This window comes from Chionomys nivalis, chromosome 2 (genome assembly GCF_950005125.1).
Source record: "Chionomys nivalis chromosome 2, mChiNiv1.1, whole genome shotgun sequence".
NCBI lineage: Eukaryota > Metazoa > Chordata > Mammalia > Rodentia > Cricetidae > Chionomys > Chionomys nivalis.
In genome coordinates, this window is record NC_080087.1 from 108,539,296 (window position 1) to 108,558,952 (window position 19,657).

Consider the following 19,657-nt stretch of genomic DNA (forward strand, 5'->3'; position numbering starts at 1 on the left):
TGGAAACTGGCTTTCCTGACTCCTTTCAGGACAGTTATTTGGCGATGTCTCTCTCTCTCTCTCAGCCCGCCCAAGCAACCCAAGAAGGACCACCTCCGGGACCCAGCAGGGACACCCAGGCAACTCGTCCAGAAGCCTCTAGAGGGCGCGGGAGTGCACCATGGGGAAGCAATGCGCATGTTCCTCCGCTCCGGCTGCCCTCCCTCCTTCCCACCCTCAGTTTCCGCCGGAAGTGCTGGGAGAGGAGGGCGGTTCGATCGCTTAAAAACTTTTGAAAGAGCCTATCAGCGCGAGGGCGGTACTTTTGAACCGTTCGCGGCCTTCGGCGGTGCAGAGCTCAGGCAGTGAGCAGCCTGCGCCATGGATCCTGATGTCTCGTCGCCTAGCCGGCTGGTGCGGCTTCTCAAGGAAAGACATAAGGGTTTCCAGACGTACATGCAGCGGCTGATAGCGAAGGTGGGCTGGGATGGCCGAGGCAGGGAGGGTGCGGCCGGCCGGCGGGCGGGCGCGTGGTCGGGAATCTAGAGCCCTGGGGTCTGACCGGCTCTCCTTCTCCGCAGTATAACCAGCCCTTTGAGGACGACCCGCTGGTGCAGATGGCCACGCTGACCTACGAGACACCCCAGGGTACGGAACCCACCTCCTCGTGGCAGTGTTCTAGAAAAGTGGGGTCTAGAATTTGCAATGCAGCACCCGTTCCCCCTCACTCATAGGGGACCTTGCAATCGTGAATGGCTTTTTTCCCTAGTTATTTCTCAAAAGGGAGTGCCCGGAGACACGGATGCAGCCTGATTTTTAGAATGCCTGGCGCGGAAGCCAGAGCTGATTGCTTAGCGGGACAGTGTCTCTGTGATATAAAAAAGGATGTTTACAACCGTGGGTACTCCGGGTGGGCGTGTTCACATTCACCGGAGTGCTCAAGCCAATACCCGGGACTGCTCGGTTCTCATTGGGCTGTGTAACTCGGACCCATCTGTTTTGGAGAGTCCATCTATCAGGATGCAATTTTACACCTCTGGAGCAATTTTATTTAATGCTATGGACTGTCTTAAGCGTCTTGGATTCTCTAACTGAGGTGTGTTTTGAAGTTGATGAGGTCAGTTCCTTCCATAAGACATCCCTAATGTTTTCGTTTACTAATAAAATCTGATTTCAAATCACAATCTGCCAAGGGTCCACAAGATCCACTTTGACAAGCGCAGTCTTTGCCCTTAGTTTTTTTCGGCTGTTCAAGGCACACGTTGGATGAAAGTTTTACACAGGCAGAAACAGAAATAATACCGCAACAGGTTGCTTTTGCTCCAGATGGGATCAGGACCCAGTAATCCTTAAGGGTGCTGCCTGTCTCCAGGCTTCTCTATGTGATTGTTCATGCAGGGGTGGGCAATGTCTGGAATGTTTTGGACATTTTTGAATAACACTCATTTTTGCTGGTGAAAACCTGATGTCGGTTATATGATTGGTCGGAGAACAATCATGAAGTATCTTTACAGTTTGAGGCTGTCACAGGTCAGCATATAACAGCCCTCCCTGAGAACTGGCCAGCCCACAGACTCCTCGGGCTGAGGTTGTTAGTTGATAGCTCTGTATCCTAGCAAGCTCGTGGCTTGTATTCATGTCACGAGTCCCTCATCCTGTTACTTATTCTAAGAGAGTTTTTGGCCTGGCATTTCCTAAGATGCTCCTGGCCCTCCCTGTGCAACGCCTCGGTGGGACGCTTGAGCCCATACACTCAAGCATCGCTGTCCTCTGGAAAGACTGTGTTACAGTCAGCACCTCCCAGAATTCACATGTTGGCCCCGCTACATGAGCAGAGAACCTGGGCTAGTCACTGCCAGTGAACATGGCCTCTGTCCCTTGGGCTTCTAGGAGGGTGTAGGAGTTACATGCAGATGGGCTGTGGGTACTGAATGATGTCTCCTTGGGAAAATCTGGAGCAATGAGGGTGTTGTGTGAATATTTTTTCTGCTTCTGTTTAATACAGTCATATCAAACCTCAAAACCCACCCTTCTAAGTAACTTGTATTTTCTCAGGAGATTTAGAAGAACTGTGTGTAATTCACAGGTTCTGCTAGTAAGTGACAGGGCTGGGTCACTTGAACCCCAGAGTTCTCTGTACGTGGGCTTCTTTGTATCATGCCACTAGACTGCCTAGGAAAGCACTGCCTTCCAGGATGAGGTGCAGAAATTGCCCTATAAAAATGCCTGCTCTAAGCCAGGCAGCTGTGGTACACGTCTTGAATCCTAGCACTTGGGAGGCAAGTGGATCTTTGTGAGTTCCAGGACAGCTAAGGCTATACAGAGAAACCCTTTCTCAGGGGGAAAAGGTTTGCTCTGTGAATGCATGCTATATGTGCCCTCTCCCCAGTGAATGTGCACCTTAAGAGTAGTATGGAATATGAGCTGTCCTCAGCTCTTCAGGTTGGTGGTTGAAATTGGGAAGCTGCTGCTTTCTGGGTCGGAGAAATTGTCATTAGTGATGTTTATCCAGCACTGTCAAAATCTGAATTGCCTTTCATGTTTACCTTTTGTGCCGTTCAGCTTGGCTTTCTCTCCATGCATTTGGAGCAGAAACTGAGCATTTCGGGTTACTTCAATTGTCGTCTTCCTTTTTTAAGGATTGAGAGTTTGGGGAGGAAAGCTGATAAAGGAAAGAAACAAGGGACAAACTCAGGTAACTGCCATCAGGTTTGCTGCCTTAATGCTTTGCTGTGGTGTGTTGATGTGACTGATCCCAGGGTGGGTGGGCCCCGAGGCCACTGCCGAGAGCTGTGAGGGACCACCCCAGGGACACTTTTCTCCTCTGCGGACCCACCGAGAAGTCTTTCTTCCATTGCCTGGCTCCTGTGTGCTACATTTTCTCCAGCACAGTCCATAGGGCCTTCACGGCAGTCGTATGTGTGCAGATGCTGGACCAGCTTGGAGACCTTCAGGCTGTGTGCGAGACCAGCTGGGGGCGCCTTTGTTGGGTCCTTACAAAGAAGACCAAATCTCATTTCCTTTGAGGGAAAACAGTGCCCCCTTCCTTGTCTGCAGCCAGGCAGCAGACAGATGAGAGGAGGCAGAGAACCGACTCACACAGCCTTCTGCCCTTCTCTTCCACCCCATACAGCTCATGATCTGACAGGGCTTCCTGGATGGTGTCAGTAGTTTACCTTCCTGCTGCGAGACCGGGTGCGACCTTTTGCCCTGGTTATAAGTGTAAGACTGTCTAGTCTAATTGCATCTCGGGCAGCCATGATTCCTGGGGAAGCCTGTTACCCAGAGTAGAACATCAAAATTAAGGTTACACTGCATTAACAGCCATTCTGGTAACTAATTAACTAAGCTTCCTTGTTTAATTATTATAGCTGCAGGAAGGCTAGAGCTCTTGGGTTAGCGGACCGCGGTGCCACCTTAGTTCCTATCTGTAAGTGCACATTTCCAGTTAACCAGTAAGGGAACCCTTGTTTTCACCACGTGGTATATCTAAATGCCTTTTGGCTTTTTGAGACAAAATCACTGTAGCCCAAACTAACCTGGAACTCACTATGTAGCCCAGGATGGCCACAGACTCTCATCAGCCCTCCTCTGGCCTCTGGAGTGCTAGTGTTCCAGCCATGTTCCGTGGTGACTGGGTTTTGTTTGTTTTAAATTGTTCTTCAGTTCCAAGGAAGGCATTTGGCCCTTGCACCTTCCTCTGTTATGAATCGGGGTCTGCTTGCTTTGTCTGTGAAGGTGTAAGTACTTGGGGATGTGCCGGACATGTGTGTGTGTTATTGTTGGTCAGCTCGGTCATGTGAGGGAAGCCACCAGAGGGGTGAAAGTGAGCACAGCTGATCTGTTCCATGGCTTGGTTTATAAAGCCCATTGCATGACCCTCGAGGAGCAGCCCATCCGAGTCCTTGTGTCCTCCTGGGCCACAGAACGCAGCGACACACCTGACAGCCCAGTGCTAGAATGGTCATCCTGGTAGCAAAAGTTATTTAAGGCTTTTGTTTAAAACGTAGAAGACCCTCTGCCTGGGGTCTGTAGAATTGCTAGAGCTTTATTAGGACTAGAAAAGTGAGCATGCATGGCCTGTAGGTACAGCTGGGGACCGCCACAGTGTTACTGGCTTTCTCATTGGTGATCTCCCCGCAAGACCAAGTGTTTGTGCTGGTTCCAAGATCGCCCTGGGTGGAAGGCAGGAAGTCAGGATGGACTGACTCCCCATTGCCCTGCGCTGGTTTGCCATGTGCTCACACACACAAGCAGTAGGGGTGCTGAGGACTGCCTGCTTCTGTGAGTGTCAGGAGTCACTTAGTTTGGTAATGATGGGCCACCTCAGGTCCCCTGGGCTCATAGAGCTAGCACCTGAAAGGACATCGGCTCATTGGGCTGGCTTCTAAAATCATGCAGGCAGCCTCCTATGTTGAGTGCTGACGCTTTACTAACAGGCACTTGTTGGTGCTGTCTTCTGGAGCCTGGTGAACACAGGCCTCAGAGAGCAGAAGTGGCCTCCCTGGGGGAGTGACTATTTAACAGTGCTCAGTGGCTCTACCCAGCAGGAACTGCAGCGGCCACTTGTAGATCCCATGTCAGCCTTGTGGGTCCCTGACTACTGCTGTAGTCTCTCCTTGACCAGTGGAACGTCCCATTGTCTTCTGGAGTCTTGAGGCCTTCAGTAAGCACGTCTATTTCCCTGGTGTGTCCCACTAGGGTTGTGAATGTATGATATGCAGTGGCTAGAAACCTGTTGTTACTTCATCAAGCTTGTATTTCTTGATTTTTTTATACCCCAAGGACCCTTCTGTGAAGATGATTACCAGACTAAATAGGCAAGCTCTGGAGGACAGTGAGAGTTTTCAGCTCTGGACAGACATCCTGGAAGCTGGTGAGTGTCGCCTTCTTAGAAAGGGAGGCTAGGTTCAAGGCTGGCTTGTCTCCTACGGCAGTTTACAGCAGAGGTATCTCATTGTTAACGTTTTATGTAGATTCCTTGTCCTCCTAGGTCCTTGGGTGGTGACCGATGTCTTTCCCATTAGTGTCAACATCTAGTAAATCTTAGGGGTTGCCCTTGAAGGTGATTGGAGCACCAGCATCTATAGACATGATCCCTCCCCCGCCTCTGCAGCCAATGTCTGTCTTTCCTTTCTCAGCTTCACTCCCTTCCCAAGGTTTCCAGGCTGTGCTCTTCCTGTCTCCCCAGCTCCCTCCAGTCAGTCCCTTTGAGGCCAAATTGCAGAAAGGTAGTTTTTTCCAAGTGGAAACAGGGAGAAGGTGGTGATACTGCTTGCTGGAGTTCCTCATTTACTGGTATTAATTCAGATCCTAGCTCCACAAACACCTAGATCCACTCCCTCCGCCACTGCTTGAAGCTACTCAGAATGGTTCCCTGAGTACTTGCTACCTTGGGTGTCGAGGCCATGAGCACCCTTGAATGTTTCAGTGAGTCCTAAGTTAAAAGTTCTGCTCCTCGGCCTGACTAGCCTCATTTCACTGTCCGGGGACAGTAGGTGGGGACTCAATTAGCCCTGGGAGTTTGGTCTGCTTGGCGACTGTCAGAGTGTCTCGGATCAGAGGTCCCTGAAGTGGAGAATCTGCTGCTCCTGTTGTCAGTGGGGTATCTTCCTGATCAGAGGCACTGGACTACTGGTAATCGGGTTTTTGTTTTGTTTTTTGTTTGTTTGTTTTGTTTATTGAGACAGGGCTTCTCCGTGTAGCCTTGGCTGTCCTGGAACTAGCTCTGTAGACCAGGCTGGCCTCGAACTCAACAGAGATCCGCCTGCCTCTGCCTCCTGAGTGCTGGGATCAAAGGCGTGCACCACACTCTTAACCCCTAAGCCATCTTCCCACCCCCAGAGGAACATTCTTAAGCCAACAGGGATCTTTACTGCAGATATATCTCAACTGATGCAAAAACTACCTATGAGATGCTTATGTGTTCAAATGTTCTCTGCTTTTCAGAAAGCAGCAGTGCAGGTACAAGGTCAGACCAAGAGGAACAGCTATCTTATGCCTCGATGGTAAGAGAAGCTTCTAGTGACAATGGGCAGAATCATGTGGCTGTGGCTCCCAGACAGCATATGAGCTGGGACAGCACCCCTCCTGTCTAGATGTCCCCCAAGTCTCTGCTCGCCTCCACTGTTGGCTGACATAGACTAGTTCAGGAAGGTGTTGGCTACATGCCGTCATCCTTGATGTTGTGGTTTATAGTTACCCAGCTTAGCCTTGACCTCAGACACTGACAAGGCTGAGTACTTCCAGGTAAGCATTTAAAAATCTATATGGTCATCTGGGCTGTGGCGGCACACATCTTGATTCCAACACCTGAGAGACAGGGGCAAGTGGATCTCTGAGTTCATGGTCAACCTGGTCTACAGAGTGAGTTCCAGGACAGCTAGGGTTGTTTATACAGAGAAACCCTGCCTCAAAAAATCAAATAAAAAATAAATTTGTATGGTCACAAGGTTACCAGCCTAAAAGCTGAGTGCCCTCATGTACTGTTCCTGTAGTGTTCCCAGGGTGCAGGTGACCTGCCTCCTTGTGCCCTGTGGGCCTCACTTCCGTGGTTGGTTAGTGAAGGTGGCAGCCCGCGTGGAGCTTAACTGGTAGAGCACTTTCCTGGCCATGCGCACTGGATGTCAGAAAGGGAGGTGAACCCTTCTGGTGTCGAGAGTGGGAAAGCCAAGGCTCACTTCTCAGTCTGCAGCCAGAGTGTTGGACTGTCTCCAACCTCCCCACTTTCTTTCTGAGTGATGCTGTCATAGGTATCTTCAGGATTGTATGCTCTGGGTCGTTTTAGTTTAGATCCCTGATAAATTCCCTGCAGCCGCACATTGGGCCTGGAAGCTCGAAGAGCCCACGCCACTTTGTAACAGCGAATGCGGGAGAGTGACTGAATAACTTCCTTTAAATAGTCAAGCATTCATGAGCTTTCGGATTGTCCCAGAATTCACGAGGCTGAAAGTACCTTGCATTCTCACTCAGTGTTCTGACTTCAGCTTTCAGGGCCTGGAAGCCCTCTGAAAAATGACTTAAGAAGGAAGTACTTGGCCAAGATGCATATCCTGCTTCGAGATGAGGAGTATTTTAAGGTAATTTGTGTGTGTTGGTGAGACTGACCAGGCATTGAAGACAAATTGGGGTGCAATAGTCGGGATTTCATGTGCTGTCCTTGGAGCCTGTGAAGGGATTTGGTAATTATGTCCACACTCTTCACAAACTGTCAGCCTCTCTCTTAGTGAGCACCTGGGAGGACTCGGGGAGTCAGTCCTGCGGGGGTGGCTTGTCCGCTGCGGGGGACTGCTCAGCTCCAGTGGGCACGGACTCCAGTGCAGCTCTAGCGCTAGCTGCACAGCTGAGAAAATAGCCACCCCCTCCTGCTCCCAGCCTGCAGGCCTCTCTCCTAGCCCTGGTGCCCTCTGCTTGACGGCAGTGCTTTCTCAGTGCTTTTGCCTTACACAGCCCAGGGCCACCTGCCATGGGGTGGTGTCACCCATAGTGGGCTGGGCCCTCCTTCATCAGTTAATAATCAAGACATGCCCACAACTACCTGATGAAAGACTGTCACCCGCTTGAGATTCTATGTCAGGTTGATAGCTAATGCTAACTAGGGCAGTTGGTGTTGGAGGTTACCCTAAAGATGTCACCTCTGGTTTCCCAAAGCATCTTTCATAAATCAAAGGATACCCTAATACCCTAATGTCAGATGCCTAAGGAGTAATGTTAAGTAACAAGCAATGGCACCCCTCTGACGGCTACAAGTTCCCGTGAAGTCACTAATTCTTACTGTGCTGGTGGCCAGTGGAAGCCTGTTTGGGGATTCATCGGTCGCTGCCATAGGAATACGTCCTCTGTCACCTAGCAGAGTAGGTGACGTCCTCCTGGCTGTTATGTGGTCAGAGAAGAGGGCTGGAATTAGACCTGAGTTTATCTGACCTCTGCCCACCACCTATGTGGCCTTTGGACATTCTGACTAAGCCAGGTTGTCCCAGTCAGGGTGTCTGTTGCTGTGAGAGACACCATGACCACAGCAACTCTTATAAAGGAAAACATTTAATTGAGGTGGTGGCTTCGAGTTTCGGGAGTTGAGTCCATTACCCTCATGTCAGCACAGTGGCAGGCAGGCAGGCATGTAATGGTAGAAGAGCCGTCCTTGGTTGGGCGGGGAGTACTGCCAGAACTGGCTGTGTCCTTGGGGACAGAGTTCTCAGATGTTTAGGAACACCCCTTCCCTCTGTGGCCACTGTCATGTTACAAATACACTGCTATGTGTATTTTTAGGATGAACCCAGTTCCATAATTCCAAGGTCTTAATATCCCAAACTCTTACAATCATTGGCTCTGATTTCAGAACGCCGAGAAGAGAGACGGAAAAGACGCACTCATGCCTTGGGTTCCTTCCTCACCTGTCACACCAGAACCTGGTGAGTATGAGGGAATGATTACATGAACTTTTTATCTGTGGAGACTTGGAGCCCTTGGTACCACCTGTGGTGGGTGTTCAACGTGGGGTGTATCTCAGCAACATAAACTTGATGTGTGCATGTCCTAGAACGTAAAGACTATTTCAGTAGAGTCTCACGGTAGCCCAGGCTATCCTGCAAATTCTTATAGTGAGCTGGTTTTCCCTCTGCGGTCATGATACCAGGTGTTTTATAGCCCTCGGTGTGAACATTTTGAGTCTAGCAGCACGGGGTAACCAGTGGCCATCCATCTTGTGTGTCACGGGTAACATTGGTTGTCGTTCCCTCCCTGACCCTCCCTGGCACGTATGTATGGGCGTGAGCACTCTATAGTTACTTAGCTCATGTTTGTAGCACCCCTAAATGCTTCACATGTTCTTTCCAGGAACCAGGTGATTCTCCATGACTATAGCAAGTTTAGAATGTGCCAGAAACTTCTCATTGGCATGATATAATCTTACCAGTTGAGCCACGGTGTCCTCTGTAGCCATTTTTGCTCTTTTAACGGTGGACCCACTCAGATGGCGCCCACTGCGTTTAGCAGCCCCGTGAGTCGCCACCTCTGTTGTTTTCATGCTTTTCACCTGTCTTGAGTGCTCCAGCGGGGCTTCTCCCGTTTCTATAGGATGGATTTTACCTTTTAAAATCCGTAAAATAGTCATGTAATACAGCAGTCAGAGCTGCACCTTGCACAGGAACATGTCTTCCCAGTCATCCCTGTAGAGGTCAGGAGTTTGGGGTCGCTTACTGGCTTTTGTCCCACATGTGCATGCCTGTGTTGAGGTGCTACAGTCCAGAGTCCAGATTCCCTGGCGCTGGAGCCACAGGCATTTGTCTGTTGCCCATTGCAGGTGCTGGGAAGCGAACTCTGATACTCTGGAAGGGCATCAAGTGCTCTTAACCCCTGAGTCATCTCTCCAGGCCCCTGTGTTGGCTTTTTTGATTGAATATGTTTATGTTTATAGAATTTTCCTTTCTAATTCATTTTTAAAGTTTTTAATCCATGTATGTATTGTGTTGGCCCTTGAGTTGACAGCCATCTGTAACCAGTGTGACGGGGAGAAGACTACTCTTGCAAAACTGGGGTGAAAAGTCAAAATCTAATTCTGGTTGCTAGAATAAAGCCTCCCAAGGAGATCTATCCTTAACATCCTCAGGGTTACTTTGTGGTATTTTAAACCGTGTGATTGTGATCCCTCTTGATCTCCCCAACCTCTAAGTATGGGCGAGTTAAGCCATGGTTTACCCTGACTTTGTATATTTTTCTCCCAGGATGCCAGGATAGTATCTCTACAGAGAGCTTTAGTAGCCCTAAAGAGTCAACTTCAGCTGATACGACCATTATACCTAGAAATGGCAGCTTCTCCTTACTAGAGACCAGCAGCAACAGTCTAAGCAGCCAGTCCCCTGAGGCTGATGACATTTGCAATGTGACAGTCAGTGATATGTATGAAGGCATGATCCATTCGATGAGTCGGCTGCTGAGCCTACAGCCCTCGTGCATAATCTCCACCAAGACCTACATCAACCAGAACTGGAACCTCAGGAGGAGGCTTTCACGTAAGAGTGGGGTACACTTGAATAGGACATACTGCTACGGGAGCAAGCCCTCCCGAAGGAGCTCCAAGCCAGGGAAAGAGGCCACGATACTGAGAAACTGCACCAACTTACCGCACATTGTTCCCCTCAAGACAGACTTAAACCTGGAAAGGGGAGCTCTCAAAGGAAGCAAACTCCAAGTCCATAAATGTAGTCCAGCTTGGAAGGCGCTTCACGGGACGCCTCAGAAGTGTTTGGACTTAAACACACCGAGCTGTCTTGAGCCAGAAAAAGGAGCGAAGGCATTCCCGTTGCTAATATCACCTGGTAAAATAGTTCCCAGACCAAGGATGCTACCTGGGGAAATTGAAATGAAATTTGACAAACTTGCTCAGGAGTGTAGCCTGTCTTCTGGGAAACAGCTTTGCCAGACTGGCCCCACTGAGTCCTGGGCTGTAGATGTGTACAGAGGTGGTTCTAGAAGCCCGGGCAGCCCCCAAGGCATAAAAACCCACAGGTTGAGTTCACTTTTCAACAGAGAAAAGGCAAAGAGGTCAAGTGAAGCTTTTGAAGACCTGAGCAAAATATCTGTCAAAGCCAGTAGATGCCTCCCAAGGCGCCATCCTGCTCTGTTAGCATCAGAGGACAGCACCTCACAAAACCCAGGCCTTTCCCTTCAAGGACCTGATTCTGGGCCAATCAGAAAGACAGCATCACCCAGGACGGCTGTTTCAGCACCATGGAGAGGGTCTTGGCCCAGTGGGGAGGAACGCTATGAGGAGATTAAAAAAGAATTTGATAAGCTTTATCAGAAGTATTGCCTGATGTCACCTCAGCGGGTGAAGGTGACCTCATATGTAAGAGTATCTCCAAAAAAAGCTGGTGCAGCTGTTCCTTGTCAGACAGCCGACTTAAGAAAATTAAATCCAGACTCTGGATTCCGCTGTTCCCCAAAATTGTCAACATCTGACAGGAACAGAAGCCTGCAGGGCTCAGTTCCAACTGAGGCACACATATCTGTGCGGACTGCTCGTACCTCTGAGAGAGACTCTCCGGTCCCAGCAAAGAGGTGCAAGTTGTCATACTCCCCTTCAGGAGCAGCGGACCAAACAATGCCCTGGGCCTAGAAGCAGACTAGCCCCATGTGGCCGGGCTGCTGAGGAGGTGTTTCTGTCTGTTGAGCATGATGGCTATGTGGAGTGAGTAGCTGTAGGGAGACAAGGCTCTATGGCAGACACTTCTCCTTCTCTTGCTGGAGATGGTACCGTCAACCACTGCAGCTCCCTCCCCGTAGCCGTCAGCCCCTGTCCAGCCACCTCCCCTGTTCCATATCCCAGCATCTTTGTCTTTTCATGTGGAATGTTAGTTGGTGCTTTGGGCTTCCCCAGACCATTATTGGGTCTCCTAATTCTATTCAGGGGGATTCTCGATGGCATTCTTTCTCTTAATTTTAATTATTTGCCTTGTCTCTACTCCCCTCTCCCCCACATCTTACCCATCCTCACTTCTGCCTCTGTGTAGCTGAATGTCTCTGGGTACCCATGGGTGCTTCTCCGGGACATGGTGTAGACATGGGTAAGTCCGTGAATTTGGGACATAACACAACCATTGGCTTGATCTTTGGAGCTCTGGATTTTGTTTTTTTCTTTTTGGGGGTTTTTGTTTCATTTGGTTTTTGAGACAGTCTTGCATAGTGTGAGCTGACCTCAGTCTCACTGTATAGTCCGGGTGCCCTTGAGTTCCTAATCCTCCTGCCTCTATTTCCCAAATCCTGAGACTATTTTTGTTTTCCAATTTATTTCCATGGGTAAAATACTTTGTGAACTATATATTCCTGGTTGAACTTCCAGAAAGGGACTCACCTAGGATCAGGCCAGACAACACCAGAAGCAACCCCAGTCCTAAGTGCCACACCAACTGGGTCTCTGGCTGCCTGGTGTGGCGGGTGTGCCCACCAACAATCCCCTTTTCTGTTGGTCATAAGTTGTTTGCCTAGTTGCCTCAACCCCCAGAGTCCCCTTCGGCTTTCCTCGGCGAAACAGCCCCCGTCGTATGTCTAGGTGGCCTACTCCAGACACTGGAAGTGATTGTAAGATTGTACTCATGTTGGGGTCCTAAGATCCTGAGGGGAAGGAAGGGTCTCTAGAGACCTTAGCCACTTACAGGCAGTCTGCCTTCAACTTGCCCAATAGCCTTTGTAAATGATGCCCAGCCCAGCAATGGAAACAGCTATGACTTGGTGCCCATTGGTGCGCTCTGCTGATGGCGACAAACATTGTGCTTGGCCTTCACCTTGGGTTTTTGTTGTTGTTGGGGGGGCAGGTTGTTTTGTTTTGAGGTGCTAAGGATGGAACCCAAGCTTCATGCTCGCTTCATGAGTGCTGACACAGACTCACGCTCCAGTCTGCCGACTTGAGTCTGACAGATTCTCAAGGCCCTTCTGTTCTCTTCACCTCTGCTGGAGCTGGGCTTACTCTGGGTTCACATGAACCCATCTAGTGCCAAACATCACAAATAACTTCTCTGATTTGTTAGTTTTCTGATATCATGTGTAATTACAGTAGCTAAAGAGCTTAAACCTTTTGTTGTTGTTTTGTGGGTTTTTTGTTATTGTTATTGTGTTTGTTTGTTTGTTTGTTTGTTTGGTTTTTCGAGACAGGGTTTCTCTGTGGCTGTGGAGCCTGTCCTGGAACTAGCTCTGTAGACCAGGCTGGTCTCGAACTCACAGAGATCCGCCTGCCTCTGCCTCCCGAGTGCTGGGATTAAAGGTGTGCGCCACCACCGCCCAGCTGAGCTTAAACCTTTTACTCTACTGAATTCTGTTACCTTATAAAAGAAAATCCACATCAGAAATGGGACATTTCCTCAGTTCTGCTGGTCACCTTTTAGCCTATAAGTGTTCCACACAGTGGGAGGGGAGCCCAAGGCACAGATGTGTGTAGATGTGTTACACGACCCATCTTGGGCCGGTGCACAAGTGGCTCTAGAGTTACTGATATCAACACTTTACTGCTTATTCAGTGGGAGCCAAAAAATAAAAATAAGAAGCTACAAAAATCACCCTTGGTGAGAGGTCTCAGCAAGCGAGTTGCTTCTGGCTGGGTCATTGCCTCCTTGGTTGGGGTGGGGGTTGGGGGAGTCCCCTGCGTAGTGCTACCTTCAATACAGTTGTCTGCCCTAACCTCAGCCTTGACCACTCTGTTGCCTTCCCAAGACTTAGAAAATGTGTCCTTCTTTCTCTCTTCCCCATCTGTCTTCTAAATACGGGGCAAATTACCCTTTTTCCTCTTTGCCAAACTGTGTTCCAGGGCCCCACTGAACTGTTCCAGCAACATTCCTTGAACACCTCAGGCCCGGGTAAGCTTTGAACATTGCTTCCCCAGGGAAGCTCCCCAGGGTGTCATGATCGGCTATGGATACATCTGCCTTTTGCTTTAGGAATTAGGTCCCTGGGGCAGGCTGGGCAGTAGTTTCACCTTCCCTTGCTGCTTGGTACCATGCCCCAGATGTAGGAGAGCACTGTATGACCACACCCACAAAGGCTCAGCAAAGGATGAAGAGGCCCCATTGCCCCTGGGTCAGCTCTAGGATGCCGTGTCCACATAGCCAGGAACCTGCACTCCAGAGAGCCATGGTGGAATATTTCAGAGGGAAAAGAGAGATGGGTACACATTCTTTATCAAGTTGGTTTTTGCTGTTGTTTTTTTTTCTACAAATGAAATCATTTTCTACAAAATGATTTGCCTTGCTATGGCAGACGTGACCCTGACGAGAGTTTACACCTTACATTGGGGCCACTTAGGGCAGTCCTCTGGGTGAAGCCAAGAGCCAGTGCTGATTGCAGTTGTCCAGGACTTTGAGGGTCTCCAAGGCCGCCCTCCTGACCCCAGCATCAGAATCTAGCTGTAGGTCCTGGAGAGCTGAGTGGGAATAGGAAAGAACAGGCCTGGTCAGGACCACATGAACTCTGCAGAGGGAGGCAGGCTGACACCAGCAGGGACACCCCCTGGGAACCTGGTTTGGAGTCAAAAGTGGGCCATAGGCCTAAGTGTTCCCACACTCTCCACAGACCTGTAAGGACTCCTGACACCACCTTGGCTGTGGGATTGGGGCAGAGGCAGCTGAAGTATCTGAGAATGGGGATGACATGGACTCCGGTCCTGGAAATCAGTCCCCAGGTCCAGCTATTCCCTCTTCCCCAAGCAGCTCACAGTCAAGAGTCGCTAGCCCTTTCCCATCATGGTCTCAAAGTGTCAGTGAGTCATAAGTTTCTACAACTGAGTCTGCACTACTTAACAATTCCGAAGCCCCACAAGGTCCATCTTCTTCAGATAATGGGCAGACAGCTGCTTCATGATAATTCCTGAAATGACAGAGGTACTCCTTATACCAGGGAGTGGTCAGCAGACAGTTCTGCCTCCCTCCTTGCAAGAGGTGCAGGTTAACCTATGAAGCTATCTGTCAAGTGTTGTCAGGCTGAAGTTGGTAGTGAGCACCCTTATTCGAGCTAGTAGGCCCAGTTCCGTAAGGTGGACAGACCTAGGTTCTCAGCCCAGCCCAGACACTTGTCTCTCCATCCAGTCCTGGGGCTTCAGACTCGCCTTAGCCTGAACACATCTGTCCACTCACCTGCCAGGGCACAGGCAGAGATTCTGATCCTTGACAAGTTGTTCTTCATGAAGATCGTTGTTTCTACCAGGAAGCCACAAAGAATAGCAGGCTTTTTCTGGGCCTGCAAAAACAAGTGCCACATGATTGTGGGGGGTGAGATGGGGACAGGCACTCCCATCTGATGAGTCAGTGCTTGGCCATAGGGGGCAAGGACCCCTCCCAGGACCACCCAGCAGAGTAGCTGGGCCCAGTAATGACCCTTAGCTCTTGGTTTCATTATCTGACTCTGTTGTGCCCGTTGAATGTATTTGTGAACCTGTGCTGTCCAAAATACTAGCTACTGGCCACTCTTGGCCCCTGAGCGTGGGAGCATGGCTGATGGGAATATCAGGGACCTTCCTGGGCTTGATCACAATTTAGTTACCTGGATCTAAATAAATCCTATTGTCAAAATTAACTTTTGTCTCTACTCTGATTGTGGCAGCTATAAAAGTTAATGCGGGCACCCTCGCATTGTCCCATTGGGTGAATGTGGGGTCCTAAGTCCAACCTTGTGGCCCCCCACCCCCTGGCCTCCTCACCAGTACGGAGCACATGTTTGTCTGAAAAACTGTCATCTGGTCATTGATGCTGTCATTGCTGTGACCAAAGGAACTCTCCAGGGACTTCCAGCCCCAGAAATGCACACACTGAAACATGGTAGCCAGACATTCCTGAAGGGACGCAGGACACAAGACAGCAGGAGAAACATGAACAAGCAGGGCGCTGGGTAGCATCTCACCCGCGGAGTGAGAGGGCAGCCCAGAACGGCCCCTAGAGCAAAGGAAAGCCAGGCTGGAGGCTCCAGGGAGCTCACTCATGACCTGTGATAAGCCCTTGCAGGTCAGGTGCCCCTGACACGCCCCTCCAGGCAACACCTTTACCCTTACAGCAGCCCTGCAGGAGTTGGAGCCTGAAGCACATTTTGGATGGGCAGACCTACTCTACCCTCCCCCACCCCATTCCTCCCACTTCTCAACTCCTGGCAGCCCTAACGAGCATACCCACAGGGACATGTAAGGGAAAGTTTAAGATAAATTTTAAATGGGACCAAGTCCAGGTATGGCCTGCAAGATACTGACTTTTCTAGAAGGAAAGGAAATAAGCTCCCTTTAGGAGTCCCTGGCATGATTCCTATCCCAGCATGCATAGGGGATGGGGCAGATGTGGAGCGAGAGGAGAGAATCCAGTAGCTCACTGAGCCAGCAGAACCAAGGCACCTTTTCCCTTGGGCACTGCAGCCCCAGATCATAGGACACAGAGGAGGGTGTGTGTTACCTGAGCCACACTGGGGCAGGGGTCCTGGCAGTGCAGCATGAGGGAGACCCAACCTCTCTTCACCTCCCCTTTGAAGAAATGCTTCTTGGAAATCCCAACCACCTTCGCCAGCTTCCCGAAGAGGGTGAAGGCCTTCAAACGCATCATCTCGCTCTCCTGATACCAAGAGGTACAAGTGGGCTGAGGAGGAGAAGCCAGGCAAAACCCCAGCCTTCCTCCAGGGGCCGTTCCAATGCCTTGGTTTCCACAGAGCTTTCTGGAGCCATTCGTCAGGACAGTCCCTCCTTCCTCGGGGCTCATGTAGCACTCAAGAGACCAGGCATGACTCTAGCTTGGGGGTCCACCCCAAGGGTGTGTATGAGGGTTTGAATGGAATATGGATGCACCGTGTTGCCTGCCCAGCCCTAGTCTCCACAGACGCCCAGAGAGTATATGTGAGCTGGTCTCTTCCTCATAAGGTAGAAGCACCTGAGCCCTCAGATTCTAAGGAGCTGATTTCCTGGCTCTTGGCATAAGGCATGGTTGCTACAGGACCCCAAGATCAGTCAAGGAACGTTATACCACACATGGAGAAACAGCTCGTTCTGCCCCCAGACACATCTCTTCTTCTTGCTGTGAAACACAGGGTGTTGTGGCTTGAATGTGTCCCAACCTAGAGTGGGAAGCTTAGTCCCCCGAATCATATATAGATGGCGTTTGTAAGTGGGACCTTTGGAGAGAATCAGCATGAGATTCTGAGGGTGGCGTTCTCACGGTGGCCTTAGTGGCCTTATAATAAGAAAGGATCCAAGCTAGCGCACTCACTCCATCTCAATACAACGCAGCAGAAGGCCCTTAACAAAAGCAAGCACCATGCTCTCAGATACCACAGACTCCAGAACCACAGGCTGCATAGATCGTTATGCTTTATAAATCCTCCAGTCTCGGGTGTTGTCTTAAAGCAAGAGGACACACAGATATGGAGGGAAGCTCTTATCTGCACTCACGCTGTCGAAGAATGCCCTGCACTGTTCAGAGATGGCTTCAAACAAAGATCCTATGTCCCCCTCTCGGAGCTCAGCCAGGATCTTGGTCAGGGCCTCCATGGCTTCAGCCATCACACTGCAGGTCGCCTGTCCCTGCAGGGAGCCCAGGCACTTCTCCAGCAGGAGTTTTCGATACTGCTTCACCTAGAGGAATTCCGATCACTCAGCCTGCACCCCACACTTCCTGGAGGAGTGTGCCCACAAAGCCCTCAAGCCCCTGACACCTGAACCAGTGCCCGTTTGATACCTTCCGAGGAGCACCGAGAGCCATGTTGCCCAGGGCACGCAGAGAGAGCACCTGCAAGGTCTCATCTTTGTTCTGCCCTGCACCCTTCTCCAGCGTCAGCACCACTGGCCTCAGCAGCTTCTCCTGGTGCAGAACCGGGTCGCTCATGAACTAAAAAGGGGAGTGTTGCGGTTACCCATAGTGGAGGTCCAGCTACTCAGCAACAAGGCAGAGGAGTCGGGGGCAACACAGAGAATGGCCACTCTGTGAGAGGAAGGGAGGGGACCAAGTGCCTCTGTCTTCTCATCCAGAAAGGGGGTGGTACAGCTGCCCCAGGCTTGCTGTAGCATTCAGTAAGGAACCATGTGGGAAAGTAACAGGTAAGTGCTGCCATGGGTAAAAGCCTCACCTACGAGTGTCTGAACAGAAGTGTGCAGAAGCACGAATTAAGGGCGGTTGACAGAATCTCCATCGGGCTGTGCTCAAGAGTGTCAAGACTTTGGGCCAGTGCGGAACCTGTGGGATGCATGTGTGTGCGCATGCTCAGACCACCTGACTATTCTTTTGTTTATTTTGTGGTGTGGTTTTTTTGTTTGTTTGTTTGTTTTGTTTTGTTTTGTTTTGTTTTGTTTTGTTTTTGAGACAGGGTTCTCTGTAGCTTTGGAGCCTGTCCTAGAACCAGCTCTTGTAGACCAAACTGGCCTTGAACTCACAGGGAAACGCCTGCCTCTGCCTCTCCAGTGCTGGGATTAAAGGCGTGCACCACCACCGCCCAGCCACCTGAGTATTTTTAAGTGTGTGTGTGTTTGGTGTGTGCATGCACATGCTCAAAAGCACCTGAGTATTTTTTAATTATGTGTGTGCAAGTGCACACCAGTTTGCAGGCAAACACATCTATGGAGGCCAGAGGCTGAAGGTATCTGTTGCTTTTCACCTTACTTTTTTGTTGTTGTTTTGTTTAGAGACAGGGTTTCACTCTGCAGATCAGGTCGGCCTTGAACACACAGAGGCGCAAATCTGCTTCTGACTTCTGAGTGCTGGGATTAAAGGCATGTGCCACCACTCCTGGCCTGCGGAGTCTCTCCCTGAACCCAGATCTCTGGCCGGTAAATCCCCCGGATGTGCCTGTCTCCACTCCTTACCCCACCAACTCTGGGGTTTCAGTCATAGCTCTATGCTCAGCTTTTCTGGGGGTCCTGGGGTCTGAACTCAGGTCCTCAGGCTTACACAGTAGCACTTCGGGTGCTGAGACAGGTGTCCTTGCCTCATGAGAGTGTTTTAAAGATACCCAAAGGAAACTAAACATCAAGTTGGTGGCTTTTGGGGCTGAACCTAGTACCCACAGCCATGTCCAGTGCCTTGAGGCCCCTCAAGCCCACACAGCTCTTCTGTTCCTCTAAACGTCTTGAGGAGCTCCCAGGAAGGGCAAACAGAGTTGGCAAGTAATGACCACACCTTCCTGTTGCAAACCCTACGGGGCAAAATCCAAACTCCTCACCAGGCCCTTTGGCTCAGCCTCTGTGTCTGCTCCCGCCACCCCGCCCAGTGCCTGACCCTTAGCCCAGCTTCCAGCCACTGAAATCTGTCATCTCTTCCCATAACGATTTTGGATGGTTTTCAGAGGCACAAACATGGAAGGAATCTATGAGCCCAAGAAAGCTTAATGATCGGGGCGCAGTCCAGAGCCAGGGGTCATCTTCACGTATTTAAGTACCAGGACACAACTCAAGGGAGACTGTGTTTAGTTTAAAGATCCGTGTCCATTGGGAACCCAACCGTGCATACTTTCTGTGGCTCTCTCCCCACAAATAACTGCGTTTCCCATGACCCCCCAAAACTTCTTAACTAACACAAATAACTGGGTCTCCCATGACCCCCAAGTCTGGAAAACTTCTTAACTAAGAGGCCTCTCACGGGTTTGCTGTCTGCTGCCAGGGCTGCTTTGATCCTCACGGCAACTGGACACGATACAACACTTCTCCCAAGGGTTTCCTGGCCAGCTGCTCTGAGCCTCCATGAATGCTCTCATCACACGATAGAGTAACAAGCCCTGATGCCCTCCCTGTTTTCCTGTGGCAAGGTGAGCACCTCCTAGAGCTGTCCAGGGAAACACCTCTTAGCCCAAGCTGAGGAGATCCTTTTGCCTGATTCCCTGTGGACACAGGCTGTGTCTCGGCATCTGCTTGCCCACAATGTCAGTGAGTAGTGAAACCAGGTGTAGTGAAAGAGGGAAGACCCATACAGAGCATGATCTGTCCCCTAAGCTCAGGTCCCCAAAGGCCAGGTGCCTGCGCTGGAAATGTGTGTGGTAGTTTGAATGTAAATGGCCCCATAACCTCACGGGACGAGGTGCTGTTAGAAGGTGTGCCTTTGTTGGAGTGGGTATGGCCTTGTTGGAGGAAGTGTGTCACTGTGGAGGTGGGCTCTGAGGTTGCCTATACTCAGGATACATACAGCCTGGAGTCTGCAGTTGACTTCCTGTTGCCTGCAAGATGTAGCACTCTCAGCAA

The 19,657-nt window shown here is 50.4% G+C and overlaps 2 protein-coding genes across 2 annotated transcripts in view; one reads left to right on the forward strand and one right to left on the reverse strand.

The window, feature by feature from the left end:
- Positions 1 to 360: 360 nt before the first annotated feature.
- On the forward strand, positions 361 to 12,228 carry Hjurp (Holliday junction recognition protein). Its single transcript, XM_057761278.1, has 8 exons — positions 361 to 456; positions 561 to 627; positions 2,619 to 2,674; positions 4,765 to 4,855; positions 5,929 to 6,023; positions 6,966 to 7,058; positions 8,318 to 8,390; positions 9,702 to 12,228. Exons 1-8 carry the CDS (start codon positions 361 to 363, stop codon positions 11,093 to 11,095), a joined length of 1,965 nt encoding a protein of 654 aa, XP_057617261.1. The 3' UTR covers positions 11,096 to 12,228.
- Positions 12,229 to 13,766: 1,538 nt separating this feature from the next.
- Positions 13,767 to 19,657, reverse strand: part of Mroh2a (maestro heat like repeat family member 2A) — a 39,086-nt gene continuing 33,195 nt past the window's right edge. The window contains exons 35-41 of the mRNA XM_057762321.1: positions 17,169 to 17,318; positions 16,883 to 17,065; positions 15,897 to 16,052; positions 15,161 to 15,292; positions 14,598 to 14,700; positions 14,266 to 14,331; positions 13,767 to 13,888 (exon numbers count right to left, since the gene is read on the reverse strand). Of these exons, the coding sequence (XP_057618304.1) occupies positions 13,767 to 13,888; positions 14,266 to 14,331; positions 14,598 to 14,700; positions 15,161 to 15,292; positions 15,897 to 16,052; positions 16,883 to 17,065; positions 17,169 to 17,318 (912 nt within the window). The remainder of the gene's footprint in view (positions 13,889 to 14,265; positions 14,332 to 14,597; positions 14,701 to 15,160; positions 15,293 to 15,896; positions 16,053 to 16,882; positions 17,066 to 17,168; positions 17,319 to 19,657) is intronic.